At 45.5% G+C, this 15,319-nt stretch overlaps 1 protein-coding gene across 2 annotated transcripts in view; it reads right to left on the minus strand.

The window, feature by feature from the left end:
- The window catches only part of GALNT7 (polypeptide N-acetylgalactosaminyltransferase 7), a 137,746-nt gene extending 127,878 nt beyond the window's left edge, over positions 1-9,868 (minus strand). Inside the window, exon 1 of one of the 2 annotated variants that reach the window (XM_055300279.1) lies at positions 9,618-9,868. In XM_055300279.1, the coding sequence (XP_055156254.1) occupies positions 9,618-9,743 (126 nt within the window). In that variant the 5' untranslated portion in view covers positions 9,744-9,868. The remainder of the gene's footprint in view (positions 1-9,617) is intronic. The other variant, XM_055300278.1, reaches the window with a different exon arrangement.
- Between the last annotated feature and the right edge of the window lie 5,451 nt (positions 9,869-15,319).

Consider the following 15,319-nt stretch of genomic DNA (forward strand, 5'->3'; position numbering starts at 1 on the left):
CTCAAGTTTCAGTGTACCAGTTCTTATATTCAGTGAACTGAATCAGATCTCCCTATTGGCATGTTTAAATGTTTCTCTGGAGTAACGCTTTAAAATGCTACCAAGCCCAAAAGGGAATTTATAATGGAGCAGAAATGAGAACGTTTCTCATTTTGAAATATTCAGGATTCTTAGCAAATGAAGCAGCTGAAAGGTTGCTTCCCTCTCCAAAACAGACTTCAGCCCTGGGTAACTGCAGTTTATGTTGCCTCAGCATTGCTTTCAGGATCACAGGCCTGAACTAGAATTAAATGGTAGACCTCACTGTTTAAAAAAAAAAAAAAAAAAAAAAATTACCTGAAATGCTGAGCAGGCGATTTTGCTATTCTGTTTCTTCCTGTAATTACACGTCAGGCAAATTAATGTGTTAGAAGCTAAAAACTGCCTAATACTCCGTGGATAAAGTTTCTTCTCCAACTTCAAATATGAGAATGTTGTTCTGGTCGCAGCCTTTTATAAGTTACTGGATTTTAGACCAAAAGAACGCAAAAAAAAATGCCTACTATGCATTATAATCATTTTAATATAATGTGTATAGCATATAAAGTATATATTTCCACAAGTACAGGATTATGGTTTAGCTTAAAATATGTATGTACAGATGTGTCTCTATACACACAGGGTGGGGCTTAGAGAGGCACCTGATTCAGGCAGAACAAACAGAATCCAAAACATGTTAGTTCTCCCTTTGATAATTAAGTTCTCTAATAAAACCCTTCTTCCTCTTTTTGTATTTTTCTTCTAGTGAAGGTGATTATTCACCACTTGAACTTCTTCTTCCGAGCCAGCTCCCCTGGGTCATATTTACTGAGATGCCCATGAGATGCCACTGTAGCCCCTCACCAGGACCCAACTGCTGCAGCTGAGTTTAGCAGGCAGGGAGGCACACGCTTCCACAGCCACTTACGGAGTCCCTAACTTTGATCCCTAACTTTGATCAATTCTTGCTCAAATGCTGCAATATTTGAAATTGCTGATGGTCCTGCTCTTAAGTTATCTTTGCCCATATTTTCTACTGGGCGATGTTCTCTAAATTTTCTACTTCTGCCTATGCCTCCTTTCATCTCGTCTCCCACCCCCCTTCACCCTCTACCTCCCTTCTTTCAGGTAAGAAGGCCTTTTCTGGGTTTCTTTTTTCCTACTCCTATTTCTCTCCTCTATCCACACATAGTTCCTTTGTCACCAATCCGGTACTCAAGCTTCAGACATATATTCCTGCCAATGATTTGCACACTTTGCATCTGGTACTGATCCTATTCTGAGCTCCATCCACCCAGTAGACACTGTAAGATATTACATGCCCTCCCTACCCCCAAAAATAACTACAGGCCAAACCAAACCAATGTTTTGTTTTATTCCTCTCCAATCTACCCATCCTCTAGACCAGCACCTCTCAAAGTATGATCCCTGGACCAACTGGGGAGCTAGCTAGTTACAAATTCAAATTCCTTGCCTCACCTCAGACCTACAATCAGAGATTCTAGGCAGGAAGCTGGAGTACTTTGCTTTAACACACCCTCTAGGTGATTAGGAGGCCTACTGAAGTTTGAAACCACCATTTTAGATAGTTCTGTTCCTTCTAAGGCCTCAGCATACTCCCCTTCCAGTATCCAGAGGGTTCCTCCTCCTACCAGCAACACCAGCTAATTCTACTTTAATAATCTTTCTCTCTCTCTCCTCATACTAATTGCCTTGGCCCCTTTCCTAACTTTAGGCCTCATGTCCTAGCAGACACTTCTCTCCTCACTGAAATCCAGCCTGCACGGTTTCCAGATTATTCCTTTTAGCCCAGCTCTGCCATTCACAGTATTCAATCTTTCAGGGTTCAGATGCTTTCTAGAGTTCTCTCTCCCATTCTTCCACCCCCCAATCCCATCTTCCAGCCATGCAGTCCCCAGGGATTTGCTATAACCATTTATGTCTTTGCATATACAGAAAGCTTTCTAAAGAGCTTTCTGACAGCACCTAGACCTTACAGACTAGATATTGCCTTTTCTGATTCCACAGGATCTGGTGGACTTAGCTAATACAGCTCCTGCCTTACCACTGCAACAGGTTTAAAACAAGAACAACAAAGTCATTACTCATTTTATCAAGGACCATACAATTTATCATCCAACCCAGAGCCCATTTATATCTGCAAGCTTAGCAAACACTGTACTCCCTCTAAACTCACTATGTTCTAGGTCACACTGGCCTTCTATTTTTCAAACATTAGACTCAAGGACTTTGCACTTTCTTTTCCCTCTGCCTGGAACATTCTTCCCTTAGAATTGTATTATATACTCATTCTTTGGCCTCAGCTCAGCCACTGCCCCCTGAACTTCCCTGCATGGTCCCCACTACCTCTTTCTCCTTCTTGTTATCCTTTATTGTCTTCAGTGTTTTATTTGAAATTACCTCCCTACTGTCTCTATGTCCTCCTTTCAATGTAGTCCACTTGAGAATGTCTATCTTGTTAAAAATCTTAGTGTTTGATCAGAGCATAGCTCCAAGTCCAGATACACGAGACTGATCTGGCTCTACCCCTAAGTAAATGGCCTGAGGCAAAGAGTTCACCTCTCAGACTCAATGGTCTCATCTATAAAGTGACAATTACAATGGACTTGCATTAGAGAGTTATTGTTACAATTAAACATAATACAAATAGAATGCTCACCTGGCACACGGGAGTCAAGGTATGTTATCTGTTATCATTGCTATTATTATTTACTGCTCTATAGGATTTCCAATGCCTAGAGTAATGGATGGTACTCAGTAGACAATAAATATTTGAAATACTTGAGTGAATTAGTGAACCAAGAGCTGATGATGAATGGATGTTACTACTCCCACAACTCTACTTCAGAAGCTTCCAAAAAGCTTCTCTAAGTCCTGACTTAATAAAGCCCCAACCCAGTTCCTTGGCGTACCATTTAATTCCTTTCAAAATGTGGCCTAAATTCACATTCACTTTTCCAATCTTAACTTTTATCACTTTGTTCTAACAAAAAAAAAAAAAAAAAAAAAAACTTTCTTCTCACCATATCCTTTTAGTGTAGAATGTTCTTCCTTATATCTCTCCCTGATCCGACACTCCAGGTCTAGTCAAATGCCACGCTCCTGCCTCTGCACATGCACCTTCTCCAGCTCTGTAAAAACCTGCTTCTTATTACTGTTATTGACACAGATCATCTCGCCTACGAGAGGAGACCTGTGTTCTTGCCACTTCTGCATCTCCAGGGCCCAGCTCAGTGCCTTGTGGAAAGCAAGCCCCAGACATATTATTTTGAGCAAATGGGCAGTTAGAGGTTGGGAGGGATTATAAAAAGACCCAACTTTATATATCAAAAGAAAACTGCCATTATTATGGACAAAACATCTGTGCAGTTATTCGGTCAAGACTTGAGTAACATCTTTATTATGTCAACACTTTTCATCTCCTCCACCATCCAGTACAGCATCTCCAATGCCTAGAGCCAGGGGTGGCATTTGGTAAACATTCAAATATTTGACACTTGTTAAGTGACTCATGCTTATAATAAAAATATATCTCCCAATTTTACAAAGAATTCTGCCCACAATGTTAAGGCATATTTCACCCTCTCACCCTTCCTCATCTTCTGCCATATAAAAGCCAACCATAAAATCATTCCTTTCATAGACTCAATCTATGTTCATTTTATTATAGAAATTGTAAACTCTTAATTTAATCACTTCTCTCCTTCTGTCAGATTGTACATTCATTCTTCAGGAAAGAAAATTATAATTCAAAACACGAACAAAGACAATGATCTAGGTTGAAGTCAGATAATCACAATCATTTTCCTACATTCAAGAGCCACTCAAATCTTGCTGACCAACTCTTTTTTAGAACTCTGGAGTTAGAATTTACAAATAGTCTGTTTACAAATGGTCCAAGCTCAGAATTCTGATTTTTCATTCATGTTGCATTATTTTCTCTCTCCTTCTGCCTCCAATTTAGGATTGGCTGATCTAATGCAGCTTATACTAACACCAAACTGTTGCAGCCCACACCTTATCTCCCATTCCACACAGCCAGTCTCAATCACAAAATAGTTACCCAAATTCAACTGGCTCTTTAACACTTTTTCACTCCTTCCTTACTAATAACCATGCACTCTCTGGATGGCTCTTTTCCACCTTCTCCACCTATAATTTGGCTCTTGACAAAATATTCTGTGACAGCTCTCAGTGTTTCCTTATATTGCTACTGGATTAGGAAGAAAAGAAGGAACCCGGGCCATGCATGTATTGAATATCTCTTCAACTAGGAGATCTCTTTACAGCAGGATCTTTTATTTAAGGTGTTCTTAGAATTCTCCAATGGGGTCTTGCTAGAAGGAAGGTAAAGAAGTGTGGTACAGTAACAGGACTGATGCCTCACCTTTGACCACTGGATGGGCAACCCTTCCACAAAACCCACAGATCTAGGATTCTTAGGAAGGTTTGCATTTCTAGGGTGTCCAGACCTAAGGGGGAGACATGAATGAAGGCTTCAGCACCTTGGTAGATGGGGTAGATACTCCATGAGCTACTCCAAGAAACATAAACCCTGCCTTCAAAGGATTCAGTCAGTGGTTTACAGTAAAATGCAAAAGCTTCTGAGTCTCAATCCCCCCCCCCCCCCCAAAAGCACATATACATAGATGTCTGCATTAATTTCAAGAGGTTAGGGATGCCTGGGTGGCTCAGAGGTTGAGCATCTGCTTCGCTCAGGGTGTGATCCTGGGGTCCTGGGATCAAGTCCCACACTGGACTCCCTATGGGGAGCCTGCTTCTCCCTCTGCCTGTGTCTCTGTCTCTCTTTCTCTCATGAATAAATAAAATCTTAAAAAAAAAGTCTGCATTAATTTCAGGAGATCTATAATGCCTAGAGTTCCCAGACTTGGTATTATGGGAGTTTTTCATTACAGGTGGGAGGGAGGACAGTTACACAGAACAAAAACAAATCCTGAGGCATTTCAACTGAAGAAGTGAGACAACAGTGACCACGTAAGGCACTACACTTTTGCTAAGTGATAGAGCTCTATTCCTAATGATATCAACGGAGCTTCCATTTGAAATCAAATCTTAAGGTCAAGAGCAGAGTCTTTCAGGTTGCAATCAATCGTCACAGAGATAAAAAGGGTTTGGTAAGGTGGAACTCGAATGTGACAGGGTAATCAATTCAGTCACTCAGCCTCATTTAAGAAATATTCTTCTCAACGGGTCTTAGTTTGCTTATTGATTAACACCTCTCTGCCTAGGAGGATTCCTGAATTAGCCCTGCTATGTATGCTCTAAACCCAAACGGCATTAATGGTTTGACTAAGGTCGCATTTGTACCTACAAAGAATCATCAGTTTACCAGCAGCTTCTCACCAAATCCAGTACTGGATTTGTACAATAAAACCACTGAAGATCTCTCAACATTTCCATTACAAACCTTTATTGTCAGAGGCTTATAATTCAGCTTTAAATTCAGGACTAAAACTTGGGATATATGGTCTGAGAGTTACTATAATTTATTTAATTAAAAGGAACTTTCTGCACCTTGTAAGTACTAAACAGGTGGTCTTAATAAATGTTGACCTGAAAATATCCAGAGGATAAAGCCTAAAAAAGTAAGCCTTCCCATAACCATAAAATAGAACATAAAAATGTGTGAATGTCTGTCTTCAGAACTTTCAATGTGACAAATAATCAACTTAAACCTCCTGACACCTTCTTCTCCACTCCCACATTTAATCAACTAGTCCTGATACCTTTGCATCTTTAATAGCTCTTGAATCAATTCTCCACTTGCAGTCACCCTGCCAATCCAAGCAACGTCATGTCCCATCTGAACTATTATAACCTCCAATAGGATTCCTACTATCTGCTCTCGTGCTCCAAATCAATTTATACTCCCTGCAGGCAACCAGAATGATCCTTCTAAAACACAAATCTGATCACATCTCCCCTTCATTGAAAATCCTTCAATGTGTGGGGATATCAGAAAGGGACACAGAACATAAAGACTTCTAACTCTGGGAAATGAACTAGGGGTGGTGGAAGGGGAGGAGGGCGGGGGGTGGGCGTGAATGGGTGACGGGCACGGAGGGGGACACTTGACGGGATGAGCACTGGGTGTTATTCTGTATGTTGGTAAATTGAACACCAATAAAAATTAATTTATAAAAAAAAAAAAAAAAAAGAAAATCCTTCAATGGCTTCCTACTGCTCTAAAGACCCATATCACATTTGCATCCTCATTCCACCCCACCCCTCCCGCTCCATGTTCTAATTATATTGGTCTTCTTCCAGTTCCTCAGTTCACCATACCACTTCCAACCTCAGGACGTTTATACATGCTACTCCCTTTAAGGAGTGCCTTCCTCCCACATCCAGATCAAAAACTATTTGTATTCAAATCTTCAGCTTTCAACTCAATAGTCATTTCTTAAGGTAAGACTTTTATGGCCAAATTCCTGTTCTTTTATCCCCTATGGCTTTTTTTCATGCCATCTAGCATAATTTTTATTTGCTGATTTGTAGAGTCTTGAGTAATGCGGAGTGTTCCCTCCCCCCCTTCCCCAGGCTGTAAGATCCATGAGGTTAGAGGTAAGTAGTTCAATAACTAACATTAGGGATGCCCGGGTGGCTCAGCGGTTGAGCACCTGCTTTCAGGAGTCCCGGGATCGAGTTCCACATCGGGCTCCCTACATGGAGTCTGCTTCTCCCTCTGCCTGTGTCTCTGCCTCTCTGTGTCTTTCATGAATAAATAAAATATTTTTAAAAAATAACTAGCACTAGTACATAGCAGGCACTCAAAAATGTTTGTTGAATAAATATCATACACAACAGAGTACCATTTCAACAGTAAGATCATCTTTCACAGCATTCACCTCAGAAAAACAGCAAAAGGCCCTGCGAGAGGACGGAGATAACAAATGTGTTTCTCATCTTGACCACGGGTATTAGGTTTTATAATATGGACCTCCATACCCCCAGATATAAAGTAGTAGTCCTGGCTTAAAACAAAAACAAAAACAAAGGAGCAAGTTGCGACAGATTTTATTGCCCGGAACATTGAAAGTACAAGACAAACAGTGGCACAGGGTGAAGCCACAAGTACAAGCCTGCCAGGGTAGAGGCAGAACCTTTATTTGGTAGATTGTTCTAGCCTATTTCAAGCCATTTACAGGGATTTATAGGGGACCCCCCCCAAAAAAAAAAAAAAAAAACACAGGTCCACAGGTGGATCGGCATGAAAGAAGAGGCAGGTGTCACACAGGGGGTAAAGGAGTCTGCAGTCATAATCAAATGAAAAGAACTGGAAGGCGGAAGGGAAACTCAGGAGTCTGAATCTGCTTACTAGCAGAACCTTCCCTAAAGGAAATGTTCTAGTGTTAGATCTCAGAAGTTCTTAGGATAGTTTTTAATAAAAGGAGGCAAAAGTCTCTTACTTATGCTCATAATGATTCATAAATTACGCCTTAAATTGCTTACTTAACATTTGCCTATAAGATTAATAAAAGGTTTGGGCTTTCCTGATACACAAGCAGTCTTGTTAACGTCAATTACATGTAAGAAGCTAGCTTCTCTCTTTGGTAAGTGATAGAAATTACACTGGACCCAGTGACAACTTCAAATAAGTTGGACCAAAAATCAAGATATCACCACCTGCTATTGAATAATCAGCCCTGTGGCTTGGTACTTCTAATAGCCACCCTAATACAGTATTTCAAAAAGAGAGGAGTCTTGGTGTAGATGCTCCACCAGCTCTTTAAAAGACCTGTCACGGAACTACGGGGCATTTTGAATATGGCTAGTTTTGTCACTTTCCTCAGTTTCTCTCCTAGAAAAATGGAGTTTTAACACTTCTAGCTCTCTGTAAAAGGCCATTTGAGGACTTAAATACGCCTAAATGCAATATTTAGTTATCCTTTATCAATCATTTTGAAAGCAAAAAAAAAAAAAAAAAATCAGAGGTCACCATCAGCCTGTGACACCCTAGGAGGCTTCAAACCACAAACACACTAAAAGGAAAACTTAGCACTTCTTATATCATTACCTTAGATGACCTGGATGGGACGCCACCCCAGGTTTCACGAAGAGATTCCACTTCAGTTAAGACCCCACATACTAAGTCTTAAGAGTAAAATCTATAATTTCATCCTATCGACAGAAACTGATAAGGAAGTCTCCCAGGATTCTTAAAAGGATGCCTTCCCACTCAACTTCCTGATGCTAATGTCAAGGAAAGTTAATAAAGGAGATCACAGAGACGCAACGTAGATAATATTTGCAAAAGGCCCCTGACTACACAGCCCAAGTCCTCCCAAGGCCCCGGGGCCGCGGGGCGGCTCTGAACTCAGCACCGCACCCTCCCCCGCCCCCGTCACCCCCAGGGCAGCGGGGCGTCCCGGGGCATCCCGGGCCCCGGCGTAAGGAGGGGCGGGGGGGGGGGGGGCGGCGGCTCGATTTTCAGGGAGAGGTCGGGCCGGGGGCTGGGGTGCGGGATGGGGGGTGGGGGAGTCGGTGAGGAGCCGCAGTGGCCGCGGCGCCCGGCTAGACCGTCCACCGCGAGGGGCGGGGGGGGGGGTCCCGGCGAACACCCGGCCCCGGCGGCAGGCAGGTGCGCCCGGCGGAGCCGCCCGAGGTCCGCAGCGCGGCGCCTCTCGGGGTCGCCGGGGAGCAGACGGCCAAGCCCAGCCGCACAAGTTAGTTTTCCGGCGCGGGCAGCCCTTGCCGCAGCCCGGGCGGAGGAACCGGCCGCACGCCCCATCCCCGGGCACGGCCGCCCGGCGCCACGCGGATCCGGAGGCGGCGACCTCCCCGCGCAGCGTGGACTGCGAGCCGGGCCGCCCCTCGGCTCCCCGGGCCAGCCGCGCCTGCCCGCCCGGGGAAGCGGGACGCAGAGCCGGTCCGGGGCGAGGCCGCGGCCGCACACCCACCCGGGCTCCCGGCCGCCGGCGCCGGGGGGCGGCGCTGTCCGTACGAGCCGGAGGCGGGGCGCCGTCTCCCTCCCTCCCTCCCTCCCGGCGGGCCGGCGGGCGGGCGGGCCGGGGGAGCCGGGGCTGCGAGCATCCCCGGACGCGCGGCGGCGGGAGGGGGGGCGGCTCCGAGGGGCCCGGTCCCGAGCGGCGGCGATGGCACTGGCCGCGTCTCGCCTCCTTCGGGCCTGCTCGCGCCACAGGCCGCAGCCTGGACCAACCCCGCGGCCCCGGCCACGACCGCGGCGGTCCCCGCACGGAGGAGCGGGCGGCCGGGCGGCCCAGCCCCGCTCCCCCGCCACCGGCTCTCCCCCCGGCTCCCCTCCCGCCCCGCCCCGCAGTCCCGGCGTGGACCCGGGGCGGGGAAGCGCGGGAGGAAGGGGCGGCGAGGGGGCGGGCCGGCGGCGGGCGGCCGGGAGCCGGTGCGCGGGGCTCGGCGCCCCCGACCGGCACCACCTGCGGAGCTGCGGCGCCCCGACCGCCCGGACCCGGACCCGGACCCCGACCCCGACCCCGACCCCGCCGCGCCGCGCCGCGCAGCGCCCCTGCCCCCGCCGCGCGCGCGCACAAAACAAGTTGCAGGTCGCCGCCGCCGGAGGGGGCGGGCGGGTCACTCACCCTCATCCTGCTGAGCGGGCTCGGGTCGTCCGGGCGCGGGGACAGGGAAGACCAGAGCAGCACTAGCCCCAGGAAGCTTCCCACCACCAGCAGGCTGCGTAAGAGGAACCCAATCTTCAGCCTCATCTTCCTCCGGCGGCGAGAGACACGGAGCCCGGCGCAGCCGCCGCCACCGCTCTCCCCTCCCTCCTTCCCCCTCCTCCGGCTCTGCACCTCCTCCCTCCCCCACCCCTGCCGCTCCGGCTGCCGCCCTCTCCAGCTCCCGATCCGGAACTCCCCTCGGCTCTACCTCCCGGCCCTTCCTCCTCCGCCCCCTCCCCTCCCCTTCCCCTCCCCTCCCCTCCGCGGCCCGACTGCGCTCCGCCGCGCCCCCCGCCCCCCGGCCCCCGCAGCGCTCCAACCGCCCCGCCGCCTCGCTCTGCCCGGCCTCCCTCGCAGCCCCTCGCCGCTCCTCCCCCTCCCGGCCCGCAGCCCGCCTCTCCGCGGACCGCGGTGCCCAAGAACCGCTTCCCGGCCCGTGTCACCGTGTAGCTCACCCACTCTTCCCCGGGGCTGCTCCTAGCCTTTGCCCCACCGCTCAGCTCTGAAAGCTGCCAGATTCCCAAACTTTTGTGCTAATGATGGGCCGTAACTCTGCCCCTAAGGCCCGTGCCCTCCGGGACCCCGCGGCTCGCCGCCCCCCACACCCCTCCCCTCCCCTCCCGCGGGCCCGCAGCGGCTCCCGGCCGCCGCCCCCCCCGCCCGGAGCCCCCCAGCCGCCAGGCTTCCAGGAAGCCAACCAGGAAGTCAGGGCCGCCGCCGCCGCCGCAGCTCCACGTGGCTGATTTATAGCTGGGAGGATTTTTTTCTTATTGATTGTTCTTGCTTTTTCACACGGCTCCTTAAGGAGGTGGATTTGTAACTGAAAGGCCCAGGTGTGATGTGCACGTATCACTGGCCTGGAGGGGCTCGCCTGGAAAGCCAAGATTTCACTTTTTCTGGGGCGAATTCGAAGAATGCCTGTCTCCTAATAACACCAGCCTTACTCATGGACCGAGGATTTGGCGTTTTTAAAACAATGCTCTACCTTCATTGCGTCCGTCCCTCAGACCTGATTTTTGCCACTTGATGAAGGTTCCTTGATTTCTGTTTTTCAACCCCTTTTTCTGCCCGCGAGACCTAAATTATACAGGAAAGGATATTGGCAAATGTGTAGCCAAATGCCTCACCCTAGGGGAATAATTACACAGCCGTATCTCCAATAAAGATGCCAGCCGCTTTATTGCCAAGGTTATGGGATTACGTTGTCAGTGCACCGTATCTTAAACTGCCTAATTCAAGTTAAATGGAATGGTTAATATTCTAATATTTAGGATGGTGATGTCTCATATCTAAAAGGACTTTAAGAAAAGTAAAACCTAAAAAAAAAAAAAAGTAAAACCTGGTTATTCAAATTTTTTAAATGATATGGAGTTTGAATTCTCCAGATAAAGAATTGTACCAAACTAACTTCATGTACTTCATAATTTGGGTTACATTACCGGGTATATTGGGGAATTCTATAGATGCCATAATTTCAGAATTTCCACAAAATATTTGGAGTGATATCCTTGTGAACGACATAGGGAAATGTAGAATGGATGACAGTTGTAGGTAGGGATATTCTTGTTTGGCTGAATAATTGTACACAGTTGCAGTATAAGCTAGATCTACAGAGCACGTGGAGGAGGGATATCAGGTGTTGAACACAAATAACTATCTGACTCAGCATTTTTATCAGCCACGTAGGTTAAAAACTAGTTCTTTTTAGTATAAGATGAGGGAGATTTTGCTGAAGACTTCTTTGGTGAAAAGGACCTGAATATTTAACTGATTAAGTATGAACCTGCTGAATAACAGAGAAAGCTAATGGCCCACTGCTGGTTCAATTCAGGTCAAATGTTGGATCCCAGAAATCGCCTGTTCCTAAGTACTCCAGGTGATTCTGATCCAGATAAGCTGTGCGGGGGGCCTTTGGAGAAACAGTGAAAGGGAAGGGGTGCTTGGAGAAAGATTAACTTGGATATTCTCGGGAGGCAGGAATAAGATCATTTTGTGAACCCAACTTGAGCTGCTCAGGACACGTTTGCAAAGTAGTCAGTTCCCTAGACAAAGCCTGGGCTTAGAACAGGTGACCTTCAAGGAATCCTATTCTGATCACATGAGAGAATAATGCCGTTTGAAATCAGCAGCTGAATGAAGTTAAACCTCTCATTTGTGCTCTCACTTTTGCAGAGAAGACAGGTTTTGTTTTTTATTATTAAGAAAATAGGAAGCTTCATTTTTACTGCTATGAGCATAGTTGGGCAGGTATGCAAATTTAAGTGGTACTTATTACTCACTTAAAGTAATAGGAATGATTCTTGGGCAGAAATGGTATTCAGAGATCAGGCCATCCTCCTTTATTTAGTTTTGCATTTGGAGAACTTAAAATTGTGTCAAAGGATACAGAGTTAGAAATTGACAAACGAGTATGTAGTTGTAAAAGCCCATGTTTCTCTGAGTCCTAACAATGTTTGAAAGAAACTAAAAGTATACTTAAGATATATGCTCATGGCAATATTTGCTGGGAGGCAGCCTCTGTAGAGTTGCCACAACTCTACTTAGAGAATGAGTTACATGCAAAGTTTATGACAAGGTTAGTCCCTTAACCACTCTGCCAAATCGTGATTATAATACTCATTTCACATTATTATTAGAAGGAATAATGGAGGTCAAGTACATATGCAATAGAATATATGTAAGTATATAAAATAGAAGGATAGTGTGGTGGAACAAGTCTCAGTTGTGTATGGGCATATATATATATAATTTTTTTAATGAGTGCTACAGTTATTGTATGACAGGGATTTTTATGCTGGAATACTTCTAGTTTGTCTCATCCCGGGTTTACCGAGGAAGAGGATAGAGACTAAAACTATAGTAAAGAACGTCAGGCATGGCCAAGAGAACACTGCCCTCTGTCAGGTATGGGGTCGCATGTGGTGGAGGAGGCCAGCAGAGGGCTCAGAAGCAAGGGAACGGGACGGGAGAGAATTTGTGTGAATGCCTAATGTGTGCATGATGCTTCATTTTAATCGACGCAACCTGGGTAAGGTTGGTATAGTCCTGAAGCTGGGATTCAAAGCAGATCTTTCTAGCCTTGAATTCTTGGCCACTGCATGCAGACTCCTCACCAAGCTGTGCTAGCTTTCTGGACCTAGAATATAAATAAGTGTTCTCAGACAGGATGCAAAAGGTCAAGGCCTAAAGATTCTTTAGGTTTTGAATTCTCTCTGGTGCCTGCACTTTTAAAGGAGAACCCACCAAAAGGAATTGTGTCCATGCTTGGGTTGCAGTTTAAAAATGTAGTGCACTCCCTGGGGTCTCTCGCCACTCCTTTCTGTTTTATGCTGCAACCAGGCTGAACCTGAGTTGCTAAACGTATCTAGAACTCCCTTGCCTTTAGGCCTTTGTATAGGGAGTTCTTTTTGCCTGAAATGACACCTTCACAAAAAACTTACCCCGCACTCCCACCCACATTCCCCCCCACCCTGTCGCCCTCCCCCCATGTCCCTCCATAACCAATGTACTGGGATAGATGGGTACCCTGCTGGGTGCTACCACTGTACCCCACACTTTTCCTTCTCTTCTAATTACTACTATGTTGTAATTGCTTAATTTCTTTTTTCCACTCTCAGATCAAGTGGTACATGAGGATGGAGTTTTGTCTGTCTAGCTCATCATTATATTCTCATGCTTAGTGTGTAGAAAGCATTCAGTATTTTGTCAATGAAATGCTGAATGAATAATTGGATGGAGACTGTAAAGTGAAGATGAAAGGTAGACAAGGGCTCAGAGCTATGTCAACTGATCTCTTCCTTACGTGGAGGTTTTCCTTCTGAGGATAAAACTTTAGAGGTTGTATCTAATTAGAAAAGTGATTATTTTGCATGTTGTCAGCAGCAGCTGGTAGACCATTGTTTTCCCCTTTACTCTGCATCCTTCTAGGGCTACTCAGGAAAAAAGTAAAATAATAGTTTAATTTAAATTTAGATTTTTGTATTTACTGAGAATCCACTCCCTGCCCTCTGCCAAAAAAAAAGAAAGAAATTAAGTTGTATTGAAATGGGAACATGTAGCCATGGGCAATTACTATCTACAACTAAATTTCAATTTTAGCTATGTCTGGCTGCCAAGAACTCAGGTTAAATTAGAATCAGTGACCTATAAATTACCGGGTAAATCTCCTATTACCTATTCTGTAAACATTTAATCACCTTTTTTCAAAAAAGAACACCAATGGTTGTACTTTTAAGTCAAAAATGTATTTTATCTTTCAGAAAAGAATTACTATTTAGATACTTTTAAAGTGTTGATAGTTTAAGTTTATTGAGAATATATTAATATGTATTGTGTTTATTAGTTATGTCTTACTGCATGACAAACCACCCCCAAATTTAGCACTTTACAACAATAAACTTATGGGACACCTGGGTGGCTCAGTGGTTGGGCATCTGCCTTTGGCTTAGGTTGTGATCCCAGGGTCCTGGAATGGAGTCCCGCATCAGGCTTCCCATGGGGAGCCTGCTTCTCCCTCTGCCTATGTCTCTGCCTCTCTCTCTCTCTGTGTCTCTCATGAATAAATACATTATTTTAAAAAAATCTTTTATTATTTCACATAGTTTCTGAGAATCAGGAATCCAGGAGTGGTTTAGTTGGGAGGTTCTGGCTCAAGATCTCTTACAAGATTATTGCCAGGCCATCAACAGGGGCTACTGTCATCTCGTGGTTCAACGAAGCTAAGAGAATCTGCCTGCAAGCTCACTCACAAAGCCAACAGGCAGGCCTCACTTCCTCACTGGCTCTTGGTGGGAAACTTTAGTTCCTCATCACTAGGGCCTCTCCACAGGGCTGCTTATGACATGACAGCTGGCTTCCTCCAGAGTAAAAAGATCTGGGGGGAGGAGAAACAGCTCAAAACAGAAGCCATAGTCTGGTGCAAATGGGAGGAGACTAGACAAGGGTGTGGATACTAAGAGGTAGATGTCTTTGGAGGCTTAAGAACAACATTGGGAATCCAGTATCTGGGTCAGAATACTAGTTTTTTTTATTTATTATTTGTGTTAACTCAGTTATGTAGTATTCGTTATAATATGCTGAAATCTTTCAAAAAGAATCCAGATCTTAAATCATTGCTTATTTCTGATACCTTGCAAAGAAATATTCTGTCTACTGTCTTCAACTATAACATAAAGGAGTTAGAGCAAATGATCTTTAATTCCTTTCAATACTGAAATTCTAAGACTTTCTTGTGATGTTAATGTATGACTGAAACTTTAAAATTTATACTTTACCTTGCTGTATTTGTGTAGAATACAGCAAAGTAAAATTCTGCCTTTATACTTTTTTTTCTGACATGGATTACTGTTTCTATCATAAGCTTAAGAGAGATGGATAATTCCTAAATTGTGCTCATCTGGAATAAAAGACTTTTGTCACTAGGGCTTCCATTTGATGAGGTTAATGGTCTCCTACAGTGTTTTGAAGGCAAAAATGCTTATTTAAAAGCCCTCTTAGATTTAACGCTGTAGAGCACTACCTCCTCATAATTCAGCACTGTTTTCAGACTCCCATGATTCAGAAGCACTCTCCTGATTTTAACCACTTATTTAAGAAGTGATTGAAGCAAATTTTATCTTGTA

This window comes from Nyctereutes procyonoides, unplaced genomic scaffold (genome assembly GCF_905146905.1).
Source record: "Nyctereutes procyonoides isolate TBG_1078 unplaced genomic scaffold, NYPRO_anot_genome, whole genome shotgun sequence".
Taxonomy (NCBI): domain Eukaryota; kingdom Metazoa; phylum Chordata; class Mammalia; order Carnivora; family Canidae; genus Nyctereutes; species Nyctereutes procyonoides.